The sequence below is a fragment of the Nanorana parkeri genome, unplaced genomic scaffold (genome assembly GCF_000935625.1).
Source record: "Nanorana parkeri isolate BGI_ZX_2015 unplaced genomic scaffold, ASM93562v1 scaffold29, whole genome shotgun sequence".
In the NCBI taxonomy this organism is placed as follows: Eukaryota; Metazoa; Chordata; class Amphibia; order Anura; family Dicroglossidae; genus Nanorana; species Nanorana parkeri.
In genome coordinates this window covers 2,868,357-2,889,547 of record NW_017306297.1, presented here as the reverse complement: position 1 = coordinate 2,889,547, position 21,191 = coordinate 2,868,357, and the positions used below count along the sequence as shown (strand labels likewise).

General features: G+C 40.8%; 1 protein-coding gene across 2 annotated transcripts in view; it reads right to left on the bottom strand.

Moving 5' to 3' along the window:
• Window positions 1-10,895, bottom strand: part of MELTF (melanotransferrin) — a 45,410-nt gene extending 34,515 nt beyond the window's left edge. For both annotated transcript variants that reach the window (XM_018567656.1, XM_018567664.1), the window contains exon 1: window positions 10,736-10,895. In XM_018567656.1, coding sequence (XP_018423158.1) covers window positions 10,736-10,880 — 145 coding nt within the window. In that variant the 5' untranslated portion in view covers window positions 10,881-10,895. The remainder of the gene's footprint in view (window positions 1-10,735) is intronic.
• Window positions 10,896-21,191: the final 10,296 nt, after the last annotated feature.

The following is a 21,191-nucleotide window of genomic DNA, read 5'->3' as shown; positions in this document are numbered from 1 at the left end:
CACTACAGAGGTGTATACTTGTTCGTGGCGTGTTTATAAGGTTAGTAAATCAACCCCTATATGTCATTGTCATCCTTGTATCTGCTTTCTGGTTTCTGTTGTTGTTGTGTCTTGTACTATCAGAGCGCCCAATCTGGGAAAACTTTACACCCAATATCTTCTCAGGCCCTCTGCTGCTTGCCATGGTTCTTGTAATTGGCATCACTGAGGTTGTAGAGGTTGTTGTGGGCCCTCCCCACCTTCTATGAATGTCTGCACATCCAGCATGGACACTCCTAAATCCTTCATTTTGTTCACAGGTCTGAGGTTGCTAGAAGGAGACGACTAGATGTTAAGTGTAAAAAACGATTGTGTAAGGTGTTTTCAGGCAATCCCATTGAAGTCTATGGGTACTATGATCCTGCCTGAAAACAAGCTCATATACTATTTCGTGCGACAAGCAGCACAGCACCTTCGACGTGAACCACCATTATAATGGGAATCTTCACGTTGAGCATTGTCGTACTTTGGGAAACATACAACAAATCACTCAGATGTGAATAGGGGCTTAAATTTAATTTATGTACACGTCTACATATACAAATGATGCAAAATGATTTACCAGTTTTAATAAATCATTTTCAAAATACGCCACTAATTTGAAAAGTGGACATTGCAAAGAAAATCTGTCAATCACAACCAAGCAGAAGTAAGTTAGACTTCGGACAGGAATTCTATTCAGTGTAACTAGTGTGAACATGACATAGTTAGTGCTGATTCCTGACATGAACAAAGTGCACTGACACTCAAAGCTTCCCTCTCTGTACTAAAGGCTGATATGCAAAAAAGGTATAATGCTGTCTCAAGGGGTGAGGTCACATAGGTGTCTAAGCTGATAGCTGTTATTGACATAGGGATAAGGTTTATGTTCAAAGACACCTTGGGCTAGAGGTGGATCTCACAGTTTCGTGGTTCAGCAAAACTCCAAATTTGTGCCCGAAAATTCACACCTGAACCCATAATGCACAGCATAGCCCTCGTCTCTGCTCAGGAGCAAATAATCTGAAAGCATGGACAAGCCAGACCCCTCACTATAAAAGGGTGGGCTCCCAGCAGCCATATTGTCAACGTGTGTTGGAGCTGATTAGAGAAAGCTGACAAATCTGTAAAAGGAGAGATAATTTGCTATATGGTCTTTTACAGTGCAATACTGAGCTGTACAGTGCTAGTGTGTGCTATACAGCGCCATACCATGGTTTGCAGTGCTATACAGTGGGATGCTGTACTATTCCAAATAAAAGAAATGTATCTAGTGAATAATAATATATATGTAGATTGGAAGAAATATGATTAGCCAAAAGTGTACATGCATGCACCCAGATGTGAATAGAATTGTAAATTGGGCTTCTCTGAGACTAGTGTAAATAAAACAAATTAGTTTGTTAGCATGCTAATATGCCCTGCAGATCTCAACCCTTTGTTCTCTTTGAGATCAATGGGCACCTTGATGGGTTAAAACGTACAACTGGATTTACACCAGTGGTATTTTGGGAGTATCCATTGTTTAGGAAATGAACACAAGATAATATGCATATATACTCTTCTCAGACAAAATGGAGCCAGCCAGGTTATGGACAACTTAGGTGTTATTAGATCAAAGGGACTGCCATCCAATCACTATCGTGAGACCTCTCTGATTAGGTTTTGTGGACCAATCAGGGGTTTCTAATGATAGCCTATTGGCTTAGTTAGAATGCAGAGGCCATCAGCTGAGAGGTAGCCATTTTGGGAGAGCGGCCCAGCGGAGAGGAGGCCAGCTGAGAGAAAGCCATTTTGGCAGAGCGGCCCAGCTGAGAGGAAGCCCTGTTGGGAGAGCGGCCCAGCTGAGAGGAAGCCATTTTGGGAGCGAGGCCCAGCTGAGAGGAGGCCATCTGAGAGAAGCCATTTTGGGAACCACAGTCCAGAACCTGTGTAAATCTTACAGGGTGTGTAATTGCCGTACATTCAATTAACAAGTTATGCCATCCAGTTTACAATATAATGCTTGTGTTGTAGAGGAGTTGGGTTAGTGTTTTCCCTGGTTTAGTAGTGTTATTTAATATTGTTGGTTTACTATTGCTATGCTAGTGTTCCTGTGGTAGTACTGTGATATGATTTGTTGTTTTTGTTACTACTGTTCCCTTCTTTTTATCAATACTCAATTCCAAGCAAAGTTTGGAGGCTGATTTTCCTATGAAGCATGCTACCTGCTGGTGACTGTTGGTAAATATGGAATATTAATACATACAATTTCAGGTTAACAAACATTCAAAACAGTTTTTATTAAAATAAATGAAGATTAAAAAATATATTTTATTATAGAACTTATCCAAAGTTGACTATGTAATTGAATCTGTTGAAACATTGACAATAAAGTGCTGAAGCTTTGACTTTATCTCCTCTGCAAGACCTGTGAGTACCTCTGTACCTACTTTTGATGAATTATGTGAGTATATGTTTTACCAAGTGTGTAGTTACCCTTAGTAGCACAAAAGTGGTGACTAGTGTGTACAATAGTATTTACTAAAATGTATTGCACACCATGCAGGAGAGATATACATCCATATTTCTTTACATCAATGCCAAAGACGATAGATAGATAGATAGATAGATAGATAGATAGATAGATAGATAGATAGATAGTTTTTATTATCAGAATGACTCAAAATAATGTTTACCGTGTCTGTGTATGAAAAGATCAGATATACAAATGTTGTATTAAAGCTGGAACTATTTTATTACATATACTGTATCTTTAAGGCGTTTAGTAAAGAAATTATGTTGTTGTTAATAATTAGATATTGTTGTCACTTTTCTACTGGCTGCTTCTGTTAATCATTGCTGAGTAGGTTAAACTGACACCCTAAGGTGTTGTAAAAAACCTCCTAGTGCAAAAAGCTATGAAACAGACTAAACTGGAAGTTAGTATAAAGTTTTTGCTTTCCATTGACATGACTTACTAAACTATCCATTTTCACTAGTCAACCTGACATGCGTTATGAACATTCCACAACATAAGAAATATTTATACAGTACAGCAAACAGGCACAATGTAACAAACACATTAACACACAATAACCTTTCTGAAATTAAAATAACCTATTTTACATATAATAATAAAAATAATGTATATTTGACATCTGGAGAATTTGGAGGTCAAGTCAACACCTCGAAATCGTTGTGTTCCTCAAAACATTCTTGAACCATTTTTGCAGGGAGCATTATGATGCTGAACGAGGCCACTGCCATCAGGGAATACTGTTTCCATGAACGGCTGTACTTGCATTACCCAAAGCATCACACTGCCTCTGCTGGCTTGCCTTCTTCCCATAGTGCATCCTGGTGCCATCTCTTCCCTAGGTAAGCGAAACACACACACACACGGCCATCCACATGATGTAACAGAAACCATGATTCATCAGACCAGGCCATCTTCTTCAATTGCTCTGTGGTCCAATTCTGATGCTCATGTGCCCATTGTAGGCACTTTTGGTGGTAGACACAGGTCAGCATGGGCCACCTGACTGGTCTGCAGCTAAGCAGCCCCACCCACAACAAACTGCGATGCACTGTGTGTTCAGAAATCTTTCTATCTACATGGGCCAGCCATTGCTCCCCACGTGCATCAATAATCCCAGGAGAAAGGCAGCCTTGATTCTACTATATAGAGCTTTAGTTAGACCTTATTTAAAAGACTATGTCTAGGTCTAAAGTTCTCATTTGGTGGTGAATGGCAGCGGTTTTTAAACACTTCTTCCCCTAACTCTGCATTGGGTGTCAATGGCATTGAAATTGAACCCCCCAGCATTGGTAGTCAGTAGGTATTTACCTGATCATAAGCCCTCACACCCTCTCTCTGCCCAACAAAGCCGAGACAATACTTGTACTATTGAGCAGAGAGCAATACGGCACCCTGCTGGCACACCCAAGAGAGCATGTTTGGGCCACACACAATAGAGACGGCAGGCCAAGGCAGGGGCGTCCCGAGGCCAGGAGACACCCGGAGCGGAGATCGGGTGACACCCCGCAGTGACATCACCGTGCATGAGCAGTCATCTAATTGACGCCTGCCGTCCCCTCCTCACTCCAGACACTGTCATTTTGGTGTCACCCCCTCCGCGGGCCGCACCACCTTGTGACGCCACGGGTAGGCTTTTGATTACATGACCAGCACAAAGGGGCACCTAGAGCAGAGTGTATTTTGAGCCGAAACATACATTTCTCCCCTCCTAAAAATGGATTTGCTCTTTCCAGAGCAAGATAGTAAAGCTTTAAGATAACCATTGGGTAAAGTTTCACTCCAATCGATAATGAAATGTTTTGAAAAAATCCTGTTCTATAGTTCACTCAATATTCATAGCTCAAATTACTTTAAATGCTGAAGATAGAGTTTTTAATTCTAGGCTTAATCCACTGTGTTGGGTTGGTTTACTAAAGAAAGAGACTGCTCACTTAAAGTGAAACTTCATTTTGGAAAGTGTATATACACTTTCCACCTAAATAAGGTGAAGTATGTTCACTTTTAATACCTAATTTATACTAAAAAATGGTTAAAAACAAACAAAAAAAGAGGGAGACTCAATGGACCACTTGGTCCTTTTCTGCCGTCAATCTTGTATTTCTGTTTCTATTGTAAAAGGTTTGAAAAGACTATACATTTCCTTCATAGTACTCATTTTCTTTACACTTTATTTTGTATTTGTAAGTTTTGTAATTTTGTATGAAGTAAAAAGAGAAAGAAGGGCTAGTGATCGGGCATATGGAAGTCTGTGCTCTTAAATATCAAGAAATAATGCAGCTTAGCCAGTTTCCATGTGGTCACTGAGACGTTCACGATAAGGCTACTGTGCTGTATGGGAAATCTCTGGCGTCAAACCTTACTATATGAAAAAAAGTTATTCATCCAACTTGGGTGCATTTGGGTCTCATACGAAGATGGATGGTTCATCTCTACATTACTCTGCAAGTATGAGTCTTTGCTTTTGGCATGGAGCCTGAATGTAACAGAGGCTGTATTGTAAACATGGTAGGGGCCAATCATTTTATTTAATTTACAAGTAGAAAGACATCCTGTGGTAAACATCGGCAAAGAGTGAATGCCTAAAGAAAGCTACTCTGTACAGTGTTTACATGAAGTATTGCAGGAAAAACTGGAACACATGTACAGAACATTACGTCTCACCCTACAACAGATCTGTAATGCACAGGTTATGCTGACTGTACATGAGATTCATTATATGTCTCAGCACAAGGAAAAGCTATTACATCATCCCAGTATACTTTCCAGATTTCCCCAGAGTGACCTTTCCATACAGAAAAACAGGTTACATAACTTGAACTATACAAAATGGTGCAACTCACTGAATTTTTAACACTTTTCCGCAGTGTAGGAGGAGCAAGCTCCCCTTACAATATTCTTCATTTTATTAATGTGCTTTGGCACAGCAATAGTGTAAGGCAGTGGTTCTCAACCTATGTAATCTCAGGACCCACATTTGTCCTTGGTCATTAAGTCGTGACTCAAGTTGCATTGCAGTACCGCACGTTCTGATGTGGGCGACAGAACTGTGGGTGGGAGATGCCTTTGGGGTGCCATTAAAATGAATGGCACCCCCAGCATCAGAACGCACAATAGGTGCGATTGCCTGTGTGATTAATGCACTGTACTAGTGTGAATGGGACCTCAGAAACACCGACAGACACACACAACCACAGACACAATCTCACACACTCAGACATACACACTACAAATTACAATCACTTTTTTTTTAAATCCACCCAGTCTCCCTACCTTACAAGAACTGGAGTGGAACCTCAGCCTGGGGTCCAGTGCGGGCTGCTGTGCTGTGATGGAGCTCCATCCATATGTGCATCCACTTGTACAGCTCTCTTGCACACCCTGTAGAGGTGTCAGGAGCCAGAATGTGACATCACTCCGGTCCAGGCACCTCTACAGAACACGCAAGGGAGCTGTAAGCAATGCACTGATGGATGAAACTCCCTGATAGCCATAGCTCTAGCCCACCCCACCTCAAGCTGACACTCCGCACCGGGCAGTATATTTTGAATGGCTTTTCAGCAAAGGAACTGACATTGCTGCACTAAGGGGAGGCTCACCTATAAAAGTGGAAGGCACACAACTACCCATTGAACACAGGGTCGCAACCACCAGTTGAGAACCGAGGGTGTAAGGGACCTACTCAAAGCTGCACACACGTAGACAATTAAATAAAATGTAGTGTACATGGCATATATATATATAGCAATTGCATAGATGTGTTTGTAAATATAGTTGTGATTTTGACTTTATAAGCAATCATTTAACAGATGTCTGCTTGCTTTCTGCACAAGAAGAATTTATTTTATCAGGAAGATAAAGTTATTCATGGCTGCTGCCCTCATTTTTTCTGCCTATTCTTTCCCCTAAAATGTTGGTAGTATAAACTAATGTTTATATAAATTACTTGTGATAATTGCCCATTACAGTTTAGTTTCTAGTAAATAAACCTCAGGAAATTCAGCTGATATTTGGTCCATGGGCTGCTTAAGGTAATTGTAGTATTAGTGCTCTATAGCAACAACACAGTGTAAGGGTCCGTTCAGACCGAATCTGTTGGCATCTGTTTTTCAACGTATGCCAACGGAAGGTAACCTGAAAGATGTATGGGGGTGAATGGGTCTAGTTTACATTGCTTCACTCCATTGTGTTGCAGCGACAACAATTTATGTAATTGCAACAGAACGGAATTAAAGAAAAAAAAAAACCCATAGATATTCGTCCACTCAGGGCATGTTCATTAAAATAAAGATTGGCAAAAAAATTAAATTGGTAAAGAAATCTAAAAAGAGGCAAGGGAATTAAATGTAACAGAAGTCAACGGAAGTTGAAATTGCAAATCAATGGACCTCTGTTGACTTCTGTTTTCGGTCTGATCTTGGTGTGAATGGGCCCTAAAAGTATCATGGACAGTACTCAACTATGTTGCTTCAATCACTGTCTAGCAGGTAACAGACTTTAAAATGGGCTTTTTAATTCCTTACTAGGTCACTGGAGGAGCTCATGGTCTCCATTCTGGAGAAGAGGCTTTTCCTCTGTCAATGCTGTCCTCTGGGTAAATCAGCAATCTATACTGGTGTTTTGAACATGTAAAAGGTCATTTTTGCTGTGTTGTGGTTGTACATCACTAGAATATGTCTGTGTTTTTATGTTTAGCTGGGTTTTTACTGTCCTTCAGAATTTTCACAATTCCTGCAGGTCAGCAAGAAGAACCATAGTGGCCAGTGGGGGGAAACCTGTTTTTGACCAGCCCAATGAGCTGAATGGGATTAAGTCAGGGAACTCTGCTACAGAGTAATATGTTAGCAAACATACCGACAGATGGGTATGCATAATGCTGCTTTATTTTCTCTGCAAATAATGAATCCTTTAGGACTTTTTCCAAGCATTACAGTGAACACTTGCTTACCCTGGTCTGGATCAGTATAGCACCTATCTTCACTTTCATAACTGGAGATATCATGCCATGGGAACCGACAAGCTGTCAGCTATCCTTGGGCTCTAATGCCATGACTAGGCCTGGCTATATGGAGACATTGCTCTTGCCTCCTGGAAGGTTTTCTGAACATCAAAACTGTGACCCACTCTTATTGGTGTTAAATTGGTACCACTGCTGCGATGTCAGACTACTACAAGACCACAGCTTACATCAGTTGTAGTGACCATATAGTAATAAGTATCACACACATTGTAAAATTAGTAGTTCCTACATAGTTGTAATTGTAGGGCTTCTCATTATTCCTCACTAAATAATGAAACCCCCTCACTATCTGCAATACACACTATCTACTAAGTGTCTATGGCAATTCCTGTTAATTGTATCTGTACACAGGTGAAACTCGAATAATTAGGCTGGGCACACACCTTACAACCATCGCAAGACTTTTGTCTTGCGATGGTTGTAAGGTACTTAAAAAAACGTACGATCTGCCTATGTTGCATAGGCAGATCGTACTTGCGATGATCGCAAGCCACGCCCCCTGAGGGGCGGGCTTCCGATGACCGCAATGCCGAAAGGGCAGTGTGCGCTTGCGCACACCGGCCCGTGCGGCTGTTATCGTACGGACATGCCACAAACCCGCCGAACATCGTACGATGCTCGGCGGGTTTTCAAACATGTCCGTAAGTTTAAAGTCGTGCGACCTTACAGTAGTAGAGGTCGCACGGCTTCCACACACCTTACGAACATCGTACGATCGCGGGATTTCCCGCGATTATCGTACGATAATCGTAAGGTGTGTAGGGACCCTTAGAATACAAGTGCTGCAAAGTGCTGCAAAAGGGGCCCAAACCAAGTACTGAGTACATATGCATGCTTGTACTTTTCAGAGGTCCGATATTGTTCTATGTACAATCCTTGTTTTATTGATTGCATGTAATAATCTACTTTTTTGAGGTTGTGGATTTGGGGTTCTTGGGGTTTTCATAAGCTGTAAGCCATAATCATCACAATTATGACAAATCACGGCTTGAATTATCTTGCTTTGCATGTAATGAGTCTATCTCATATATTAGTTTCACCTTTTAAGTGGCATTAGTGAAATAAATGAACTTTGCACGATATTCTAATTATTCGAGTTTCACCTGTATACTATACAATTAAAGTCTGACGCTGGATCATGTCACCAATTGTCAAAGTAAGTCCCATGCCAATGAAAACACAACTACTTTTAAAATGATCATTTGCCTGAACATTGCTGGAGTTTTGCAAGTTTCAGGAAGGACTATTCACCCAAATATGTCTAACTCGCAATGTCTGACTGTCCATCTGCCCCAGTCTGTCAAGGTCTGGAAGTCTACGTCCACCAGTCACATCCAGTGCTCATTATTTTCTGTCTATATAAAGAAAAGTTTATAAATATACTTAGCCTCCCATTGAACTACTTGTGAATCATGATACTCTTCTATCCTTATTTCTTATTGTGGGATTTTCGGCAGCAACAAGAAATGGCTCTGTTAAGTTACTACAATAAGTGTGTGCCATTTCCCTCTGCATTTAATTTATCACTGATCATCACTTCTACGACCAGTTTTGCACTCTACAAAGATTATGATTCTTTATGATTAGAATATGTGTTCATGCTGCTAAAGACACAGATGTAAAAAACCTACACATACTATGCAGTTCTGTTGGATCCAACATTACACTGGATGCTCCAGATGTCTATATTTAATCCTTTGTCAGGTAAAGCTGGGTGCTTTTAGCTTTGCTGGCCCAACTGAATAGTGTTATGTTCTTGTGGAATAATTTAAGAATGTCTAATCACTTGCACAGAATGGAAATGGGGATGTAAAATGCCATATTACACAGCCTAATAAACCCTTTTGAATGTGCATGAATTATTTTAGATACATACTCACTTTGAACACAATATATTTTTTGGGGGAGAAATTGTTACCTTACTAAATAAAACAGTTGTAGGAGTAACTCTGCCTAGGTTTTTCATACATAGGTGTACATACTTTAATTTATTCTGCATTTTTTAATGCTTTTTTTTTTACCTCTGTCGCTTGACATACAGAGTCCACCAGGTATTTTTAAGCCCAATAAATAAATATACAATCACTAATTATTACAGTAACAAGGCCTAGTGGGAAAGTGCAGAAATACATTGGCTGAAATTTACTGTAGGACAAGCTAGCAGTTGGTAAAACATACAGGAATTAAAAGGTTACTTTAAAGATTAAAACTTGTCATTTATTTATGTTTCCAGAATATAATGCTGGATTACAATGCAGAACATAGAGAAGAGGCCTACAGTGAGGTGGATGGCACTAAAATGAGGTGAAGGGATTAGTTTTTTTAAATCCTTACCACATGCTTGGATATCTGATGTGAACACAGGTACACTTCACCTCATATTACACCTAATAGAGAAGTAAAGCCAAACATGTTTTTGCTTTACTTCTCTTTCAGGCACAGGAATACATTTGCTAATGTACGTTTGTGACCCAAAATCAGCAGAGCCGTGCCACAGCTGGGTAGGATCCTGATAATGTTGGCAGGATACCACTCGGCTGCCTGATTGACAGCTGGCTTCACCTCTCTAATGCCAGAGCAAGCTGTGCCCGCCCATCCCCTCCCCTGTCTGTCCCTCCATGGGTGCTAGAGAGGGGGGGGGGGGGGGGGGGGTTTTTCCCCCCTCGGTCTGCCCCCCGGGGGGGGGAGAGAGGGGGGGGGGGGGGGGGCTCTCGGTATAGAGTTGGCATGTTTATATTTTACTTTCTCAATACTTCTCCTTTAAGTAAATTACACAATATTAAGATTTATTCCGACTAATTGTTCTTAGTTAAAAATGTGATAAAGGAAAACATTTTTCAAAAATTTATTTATACACTAGGCACACAGATTCTATATTTTTCTATGTACTCCCATGTTCTTTATAACAACATAAATCATTAACTCGTAGAGTCAACCCGTTCCGAAGTTTAGACACAGTCATTCAGTACTACCGTAGTTAGTTATATGTTAATTACAGCAGCTACATTGTGTCCTTTTTTCGATAAAACACAAGCAAATAATGAAAGCAGCTCCATTAATTACAGGTTTTATATGTGTGAGAATCACTTACAAGTTTGCTCTATCACACATTATTAAGTACATATTGTATTTCAGGAAGCTGAAAGCCGTCACAATACATTGGAATAGGGAACACTCACTTGTTTGGATGATACAAAAGAAAAATATCCAACTTTTCCCGGCCATCTCTCCAGGAGCTCCGGACTGCGCCCTCCCCAAGTTTCTTCTAAGAAAGAGACTGTTATATTCCAGCAGTTCTCTTATGAAAAGGTGTTTGGTGATCATGCCTGCTCCCTGCTGGCCAGGTTCCACATCAAGGAGTGTTTGACTAAAGGGCAAAGAGGAGCTGGTAGATGGAAAACACCAGGGAAAAATGGCTAAACTCATCTCGGCTTTCAGCTTCCTGAAATACAATATGTACTTAATAATGTGTGATAGAGCAAACTTGTATATACATGGGTAAGCAGATTACAAACAAAAACCTACATTTGTTTTATATACATTAAAGATAAAATTTAATCTGAAGACCAACAAATGTAAAAAAAAAAGCCACAATTTGCATAACTGCATGAAAAGTGTGAGACCCGAGGCATATAAAAGCTTTCCTGGTACCTGATGGAAATGTTCTGGCTTGCTTGTTTATATTTTACTATAATATACGTATGTACATAATACATTGTATACGCAAGAGATTAACTGGACAGTTTGTGCTTTCTCTTGTTACTACATGAACTCCTAACTTCAGCATGATGGCACTAATAATGAACCAGTGCTCACTTGTTTTCGAGCCCAGACTTGGGGCTGTCATCCTGATCCTCGCTCCACTACCTATCAAGTTACTCCTGAAGGTTATGGAATCGGCTATCATCTATCCTGGACCTGCCCTTGTGCCAAAAAGGGTCCCTTAAAAACCTTATTTTACACAGTAAAAAAGTAAAATAACAGTTTTAAGCAACAATACAAATCACAACGAAATGCTCTAAAAAAGGAGTTCAAAAAACAAATACAAAAAACCTGGTAGAATGCTAAGTTCAGTTAGAAGACACTGGAGCACAAACACCAATACAGCAGTTTGTTAACATTTCCTGTATGTTTCATAGTACTTTGATTTACTGTGCAGTTGACTACATGAACATATTTTTCCAGGGTCAGTGTTCAGCCCCCAGGACAGTACTATAACTGTTTCCTTGCTGAGGACTGCTTTGGTGTATATGACTCATACAGCAGCATAGGGACAGTGCTTTTGACTAGGATGAAATACATTTAATGTGGCATATCATTACTGTACTGCTAACTGCTCAATTACTTTGTATGCATGCTGCATGCTCATTTACAATAATCAGTTATGTTGACAGCTTTATTTTTTTTAATATCACAAATATATTTACAAAATTTAGGACTGTGATACATTGAAAATGTAATACATTTTGCTTAGAGTAGATCTAAACCCTGAACTGTTTTGACATTCACTTTGCTGAAGCACAGTGTATCATATACAATTGCCATGATCTGAAAAATTCTGCTTCTTTAAATTGATAATCGTCAATTTAGAGACTTATTTTTTGCATTGTAAGTACGGTTTATTTAATATCATCTGGAGTTTTTTTATGCTATTTATCGTTATTTATTTATTTTAGCGCTGAGCACTATGTGTTACTAATGCTTTTTATCTTACCTGTAAAATCTGTTTATTGGATGTCGGGGGTTAATGCTACAATCAATAGATTATGCAGCTATCGTCAGGTAATTAGACACTGGTAAATCAAAGCTGAAAGGATAGGCCTGTATAACCCCTACCGCTCCCAGACTGCCATATTTTTGTAGCAACAAGTAAAAGAGTAGATCACAAAAATCTAGTTTTCTTGTCAGTATCACAGGACACAGGGACTAAATTCTATAACTAATGGGACATCCAGAAGTAGTATAATAGATAGGAAGCTGGCAATGGCTAGCAGGACCGTGAAATGCACAAACAATCTCACCCTGGAACTATAATAGAAGGGGCCCACAGTTTAGAGGACCATCTGAAGAAACTTGCGACCGAAGTTGGCATCCTTTGAAACCTGAATGTCCACCTGGTAAAACTTGACAAAAGTGTAAACAGAGCAGCAAGAGAAACTTTACCCTTTAGTTTATAGTGATAGTTTGATGAATCCATCTAGTGACAGATGGTTCTGCCAACAAACCTGTCCAGTTTCTTGTTGAACCTGGATGATATGAGGTCCACGTCTGGTGAAGCCCACTTGCAAACAAAGGACTCAAAACACCACCGGGTGAGGGGACCATTCACTGGGGTCCAGATGTTGGTGACTGAAGTCCATCTGTCTGTCAATTTTTACACACAGCCAGAACATTCAACTGTAGTGGCCTGGCGTGAAACTGAGAATATGGGACTCAAAAGAGGCCACCATTAAGCCCAGTAACTTCATGCAAAAGCGAACGGTTGGGCAAATCCTGGACTGCAGGGTCCAAGCATGGGAGCTGAGAAATTAGGTCTTTTCCAGGGGAAGAAAGACCCAGGACAGGGTTGTGTACAAGACAAGGCCCTTCTACTTCATGCAATAAGAGAGTTCCATCAACAACCTTTGGAGATTCATGACCCATCCGAAGGTTTTACAAGTACCTCACTATCAGGATCTCTTGAGAGCAGAGCCTAAACAGGGGCCAGCACCTTGGTGAAAACCCAAGGTGCAGTAAACAGCCAGAATGGAAGGGGAACAAATTGGTAGTGTTGCTTTCCCACAGCAAAATGCAGGTAGCGCTAGTGAGCAGGGATGGGGAATGGGGATGTACAAATATGCATCCTTGATGTCCAGAGGGCAGAAAATGACCTGGTTGAAGGTAGTTAATGAGTGACCAGGTAGATTCCATACTGAACTTTTGGGCATGCAGGGACCTGTTGAGAATATTCAGATCGGGTAAGAGGTGAACCCTCCTTTTGTGACAGTGAACAGGTTGGAATAGAATCCCTGAAATGGCCCACTGAGAAAATATGTCTGTGAAGGTTCTCATTCATCCAGGTCATGATATATCTGTAAAAAAATAAGTCAAGGCAACTGGACTTGCTGTATTGTTCTTGAAAACGTTTCACTGGTCATCCAACCAACTTCTCTTGAGAAAGCTGGTTGGATGACTAGTGAAACGTCTTTAAAAAAAATACAGCAAGTCCAGTTGCCTTGACTTATTTTTTACAGGTATACCCACTCAATGATCGCTGAGTGTTTGCTCTCGCTTTCCTCTCTGACACGCTGTCACAGGAAGCTGAGCAAGCGGGGAGGAGAGCTCAGAAAATACAGTTTTCATTGTTTTCTTATCCTCATTTGCATCTTAGCATTGCGGATCTCCTTCAAGCTTTTTTAGCCACTTTAGCCTGTATAGATGCTCCAACTCAAACTATGGGTGCAAATCATTCCTGATTGTGACAATATTAGATCAAGCCTGTGCAATGTGTGTCAGCACAGCACCTTGCAGCCTCCACGAGGGGCGATTGTGACAGGGTGACAATGCCGGAACGCAATTGGAAGATCGTTATTCTGACACGTCCAGCAGTAAGATCAATATTATATACAGTTTTGATTTTTTTCCAGAATTGCTAAGGTCAGAACTTAAAATGTACATCCCAGTATTATCTGTATCTTGAACCTGTGTTCACTTCAAGGGGCATTCACCAAAAATTAACTGGTGTTGAAACAATCACTGTCATTTTAAACACTTGCACCTGGTAGATCCGCAGTAAATGTTTTGTGACTGTCAGCTTCACTGTGAAACTCGAATTGATTGTGGGGGTATGCTATAGACCCCTGAACATAAAGGATGAGACTCAGGTCTTCCCACAGATTGAATTGGCCGGGAAAAAGGGTAACGTTATTATAATGGGGGACTTCTATTATCCGGACATCATTTGGGCAAAAGGAGCCGCACACTCAACCAAGGCTTGCCTCTACAAGAACGTATTCAGGGACAGTTTCATGGAGCAGATGGTAGAAGTTCCAACTAGGATGAAATATTAATCTAATAATATCAAATAATACAGAGCTAGTAGCAGACATAGCAACTCAGGAGAACTTGGGTAAGGGCGTTCACAGGGTGATCACGCACGTTCACAGTAGGTTACTGAAAAGAAAGGCAAGTTGGTTTGACAAGAACACTAAACTTCAAAAGGCTAACTTCAACGAGCTGCGATCCTTAATCCAGGATATTAATAAGAGCAACTATTTATAACAAACACTGAGGCTTAGTGGACTTGCTTTAAGGATATACTAAACCCTTGGTTCTCAACTGGTGGGTCATGACTCCATGTTCAGTGGGTCGCTGCATGCCTTCCACTTTTCCAGGTAAAAGACTTCTCAGTCTCTTCCTAGCGCAACACAGTCAGTTCCCGCACCAAGCAGCATTCAAAACATGCGGTCCTGGACCGAGTGTCAGCTTGAGGTGGGGTGGGCTGGAGCTATGGCTGCGAGGGAGCTCAATCTATAGGTACATTGCTTACAGCTCCCTCTCATGCCCTGTAGAGGTGCATGGACCGGAGTGACGTCACATTCTGGCTCCCGCCCTCTACAGGGCGCAAAAAGGAGCTGTACAAGCAATGCTCATATGGCTGGAGGTCGGTCACAGCACAGAAGCCTGCACTGGACCCCAGGCTGAGGATCCACTCGTTATCGAAAATTAGGGAGACTAAGTGCATCTTAAAAAAATAAATAAATCATTTGAGTGTGTATATGCGAGTGAGAATGTCTGAGTGTGTGGCCCGTTCACACTAGTACAGTGTATATATTGCACAGTCTTGAGCGATTCATGCACCGCACCATGCAATCGCATCCACTGTGTGTTCTGGTGTGGGAGGTGCGTTGCCATTCATTTGAATGGTACCCCAAATGCATCTCCCATCCACAGTTCGATCGCCTGCATTATAACGCATAGTACCGCAATGCCGTGCGTTCCATTGCAGTGCGACTTGGATCACGACTTAATGACCAAGGACAAATGTGGGTCCTGAGGTTACACAGGTTGAGAACCACTGTTCTAAACAATAGCATTAGCAAGTGCATACGACTGGGCAACAAAAATTCAAGAATAAAAGCTAAACCTGCATGGAAGAATCCAAACATAAAACAATTTTTCAATAAGAAGTTGGCATTTAAAATATTATAAGATGGAAGGGTGTAAACATTAAAAAAACAAAAAACGAAAGCCTTAAAAGGGGTTCTAAACCCTCCGTTTTTTTTGCCTATATCTACTGCTACCAAGCAGTAGATATGGGCAAAACATTTTAAAAAACAAAAACCCCTTAAACAGCGGTTTAAACTTACCTTGTTTTCGCTGCGCGCTCCTGTCCGAAAAAATGAAGCTGCTCGGGCAGTTGCAAAGCATGCGCAGTTCGGATTCTCGGCCGGGAGACGAGCAGAGACGCAAGGTGAGTATATGGATGCGTGCACCCGCATGCAGACACCGCTGGATCGGAAGTGCCTTCAAGCAGAGGAGTCAGCGCTGGATCGGAGACCCGCTGCACCGCTGGAGGGACAGATGAAAACATTAGGAAAGAAGATCGGATTAAGAGACATCATTTAAGGTAAGTGCTTTCATTAACATTGGGGGAGGGGAAAAATGTATCCTTTAATGCCACTTTAATTTGCAAGCTTCAGTCTTTGGGCATTGATGAAATAATGTGTACTTGGATGGAGAACTGGCTAAGTGAATGTGTCCAGAAAGTAACATTAAATGGCTAATTTTCCGAATGGTCCTTGGTTGGCAAAACACCTATACACTTAATTGCCGCTCGAGAGACAAGCCCCTTAGGAGTGTGGATGCCCTGCACAGGCAGGAGAGAAAGACGTTCACCACGGGATGTCAACAAACAGCGGAGGCCAGGTTGTTCAGAGCTCAGTAATAATGCATCTGTGCAGGCAGAACCCATTACGTAACCTTAAAAGGGTCATATGAATAGGTGCACTTTGTTTCAAAGCGCACTTATCCTTTAATCTAATTGGGGTGCTGCTGCTGCATTTAGGCCAGGCTAAATGAAAATCAATACACATCCAAAACATGTAATGCCAGAATACGATATCACTGATGCAGTCCATGACAATCGTACTGTTCCGTAACCCCACATACTGCTTACAGGCATCTCCCAAGTCCATATAAAGTTCAGCAGTTCTAGTCGGATGTTTCTGACATTTACTTTGTTGCCTCTTACAGAAAAAGCCATGGTCCGCAAAGAGCTTACAAAGCATTAAAGGGATCTCATTGTTTAATAGTACGAGGAGAAGGGGTACAAAAATTTCCAAGGCATTGGATACACAATGGAACACAGTAAAGACGGTCATTAACAAGTAGGAAATATGGCCCAACAGTGATTTTACCAAGAACTGGGGATTCCTCCAAAATTGGTGAAAATAGGAATAAAACTAATCCTGGAGGCTGGCGAGAGGCCTACAGCAACATTAAAAGAGCCACAGTAATTCTGGCAAGTACCGGTTGTATACTACATCTGACAATCGCCAACATTCTTCATATGTCTGGGTGTCTGGGCTGTGGGGTAGGGTGGCAAGACAGAAGCCTTTTCTAAGAAAAACATCCAAACCTGGCTACATTTTGCAAAATCCTACATCAAACACAACAAAAACATGTGGGAAAATGTGCGAGGATCTGATGAGACCAAGATTTAACTTTTGGTCAAATTCCAAAAAGTATTTTGGGGCATAAACAATCACACTGCACATCACCATAAGAGCGCCATACCCACATTCAAGCATGGTGATGGCGGCAGCATTTTGTTCTGGGGCTGTTTTTCTTCAGCTGGAACTGGGGCTTTTGTCAAGGTGGAGGGACTTATGAACAGTTGCAAATATCAGTTTTGGAACAAAACCTTCAGGCCTCTGCTAAAAAAAGATGAGGAATTTCACCATTCAGCCTGACAATGACCCAAAGCGTACCTCCATATCAACAAAAGAATGGCTTCATCAGAATATTTGGAATGGCCCAACCAGAGCACAGACCTGAATCCAACTGAAAATCTGTGGGCTGTGCACAGGATATGCCCTCACAATCTGACAGTTGTGGAGCACTTTTGCAAGGAAGAGTGAGCAAAGATTCCCAAGACAAGGTTTGCCATGCTAATAAGACTCCTACCCCAAAATCTGAATTCTGTCATATAATTAAAAGGTGCTTCAAAAAGTATTAGTTTAAGGGCACGTGCATATTTATGCAACAACATGTTATGTTTTTTATTTTTTCCCCCCCGGTAAAGAATTCAGTTTGTTTTTTATTGAATTGTGCAGATTATAGGTCACATTAAAAGGTGGTAAAAAACAAAAACAAATCACAGGAGATTTATCTTAGTCTGAATTTTTACATCTAAAAAAGCTGCCATTTTTACAGGAGTGGGTAGAATTTCATCCACCGTTAGTATTACTCCTAGGCAAAAACAAGCATTTAACCTTTGCAGTGTAGAAGGGCCCCGCTGCAAGGGTATATTTTTCCAGGCTGGAGGCCTGCCTTGTGGGAATTTTTTTTAAAAAAAGGATAGTTTTTGCAGAGAAACTTTCCAAGACTCCATAGCTGAAGGCATTCAGAGAATGCTCAGGTAGACCCTTCCAAAACCCCCATGAGTTTATGAAAGGGTACCGGGAAGAAAACATCAATTCCGTCAAAACACAGAAATATATGACTTTTCAATAGTTAGCTAAAATCATTGCAATCTATAACTTTATCTATGTATCTTGAGTTGCACATTTACAAAGTGAACAAGGTACTTTGACTCTTTTTCTGCCACGGACGCAATTACTACATCCGTGGCAACAGGGGTCAGACTATCACCCCCCTATGTGATAGCAATAAAGATGTTTAAAAATAAATAGAACCCCCAAATGTTTCTACACATGCATCAGGTGCGCCTACATTTGAAAAAGATTGACCCACACGTTTGGCATCACCACACACGTTGGAATGAGAACAATAATTCTAAGGCCATTATACATGGTTAGCTCTAAATTGATGACTCGTAAAGGCTGTTAAATTGTCACTTATGGCAAAGCTGGAATACTAAAGATTTTCGCTGTTTCATGGGTGCACGCAGTTTTGAGGCTTTACATGTTTGGTAAACAGTAAACAATGTTCTCATGTTATCAATGAACAGGAACACTCAGAGGATTCCTGTTCATTGATAACATGGGGACACAGAAAAAGAGATTGAGGACTTTGTGTTCTCAATCTCTTTTTCCATTTTAAAAGGGAAATATCAGGGGTCTGTTTAGACCCCTAATATTTCCCCAAAGCCTCTAAAAGTAATGTAAAAAATAAAAATATTTATTAAAAATTGAATTAAAACTAAAAAAAATTAAAAAGTTTATAAAACATAAATAAAAAATATTTTAAAAATGTGAAAAAATTAAAATAAAAAACATTTTTGGTATTGGTTTCGGCCTGACAATTTTTTTATTTTGGTTTCGTTTTTAATATTTCCATTTTGGTGCACCTCTAGAATTTATACCTCACTTCTTGTCCTGTTGGCACCCAGATAGACTCTGCCATGCAAGTATTTCCCAACAAAACTGACAGCATCAGTAGAGATGCCTAAGCAACCTATAAGATAGGCACTGTATTTGCTCATGAAGGACAAGTGGATGTGCATCTGCATAGCTGATGGTGGGCTTCAGGTGGTGGAGTAAATCACAGGTATGCATCTAACAGGTAAATGTCACTGCTGTTAGTTTTGTGCCTTTAGGCAGAACTCCAGGCTGGGAAAAAAATAAGGTTGATTGCTGAAATCCCAGGTCCCCAGCAAGGTCCCAGCAGCCTTTCTGTAAACGGTGGCGCCTGTTTACTACGCCGAAAATCTCCACGCCGCCTGCCGAGACCGCACAGCCACCCGAGAGCCGCACAGCCCACCATAGACCCCCTGCATAGCCCATCTGAGAGTCCGCACAGCCCACCATGACCTGCACAGCACCCTGGGAGTCTGCATAGCCCATGCACAGCCCACAGAGCCCACCAGCATTGCCTAAGACCCCACACAGTCTCCTGAAACCCCCCACACAGCCACCTGTGATCCTCCACTGGAGACATCAGACCGGCACCCCAAAACAGCACAGAGTATATAGCTTCACATTATTTTGCATTGATGTATAATGCATTGCTGGGATTTGTAGTCCTTTATAGCCAGTTGCCATTGCTGTATAATGTATCGCTGGGATTTGTAGTTCTCTCTAGATGGCATTATTCTGCATTGCTGTATAATGTATTGCTGGGATTTGTGGTCACTCTACAGCTTGGAGTCAGTGGCAGCTGGGACTGGGCCCCCCGGCACTTCACCACTGTCCTAAAATCATTAGTCTGTATTGTTTTAGAAAAAATATCACGACACAAAAAAGGTATCGTAATTGGAATCGGCGAGTACTTAAGGAAAAGTATCGGTACTCGTACTTGGTCTGGAAAAAATGGTATCGGTGCATCCCTACTGGTTTCTATTAATTGTCTACACAAATAGAAAATCCCTTCATGGCAGATTAAAGTTCCTTAATCAGTTTTGCTGCTGCTGCCTCACACAAATGTCTACTATACACAATTACCTAACTGCAAAACAGTTAAGTGAAACCTACAGGGCATCAACTACAACACAAGGCAGGATGACAAATCTGCAGAGACATACCAAAATCCCTGTTTGCAAGCCCTTAACCCTGAAAAAATGTTTCATCAATAATACATTTTATAGATTTCTAATATCTCCCTATTTTGTGATTTAAAGACATCCACAGCATGTAACAATTTAAGGGCAACAAATTAAAAATATGACATGGCAAAGAATAACCAACTAGGCTGACCAACTCTATCCACACAAGCATGAGCTAAAATAAGTGGATCAGGCTTCTATTTTGTGATGTTTTTAGGAAGCTTTAATCCTCTGCCTTCAGATGGGCCAGTCAAGGAAATCGAGTCAAGAAAATGTTCGCTTGGAAACAGCTTACAAAGGACATGAACACTACAACTGGTGAGAAAATCTTACTTTACATAACATAATTTAGAGAAAACACAAACATTGAATAGTTAAGTTAAATTATGACACATTCCACACATGTACATTGTTCCATAAAATTTTATTTGCTGTTCTCCTCTTTCTGACAAATGGAATGACTAATGCTGCTTGTTCATCACAAACTAATGCTCATTTGGTAGAAGTTTAATGAGGCCAAGGAGGATATATTTTTGTATTAACAATTCCAAAAATAAAACAATTGATAAGTACCAAAGAATATAAGAAGTCTAAACTGACTTCTACACCCCCACCCGCCAAAGGCTCCTTTTCAACTGATGTGGCTAAAAACGGGTTGTCATGGACATGGTACATGCAAGCCTGGAGTGAAAATGCACAAAAGAACCCCCAAAATATCACACAGGATAAAAACATGCACATTACATAAAAATAAAACATAGAGGACTCTTCAGAAGAGAGGAGAACATGCCTAGATTTTAATTAAGCGGCTAACCTTCCTTATTCCAGCAACAATTAACACAGCCACTGATGACTTGTTCATATTTCACATGAAAGGAAGATATAATAAATTCCATTTTTCTTCCAGAAAAAAAAAAAAAAAAAAAAAA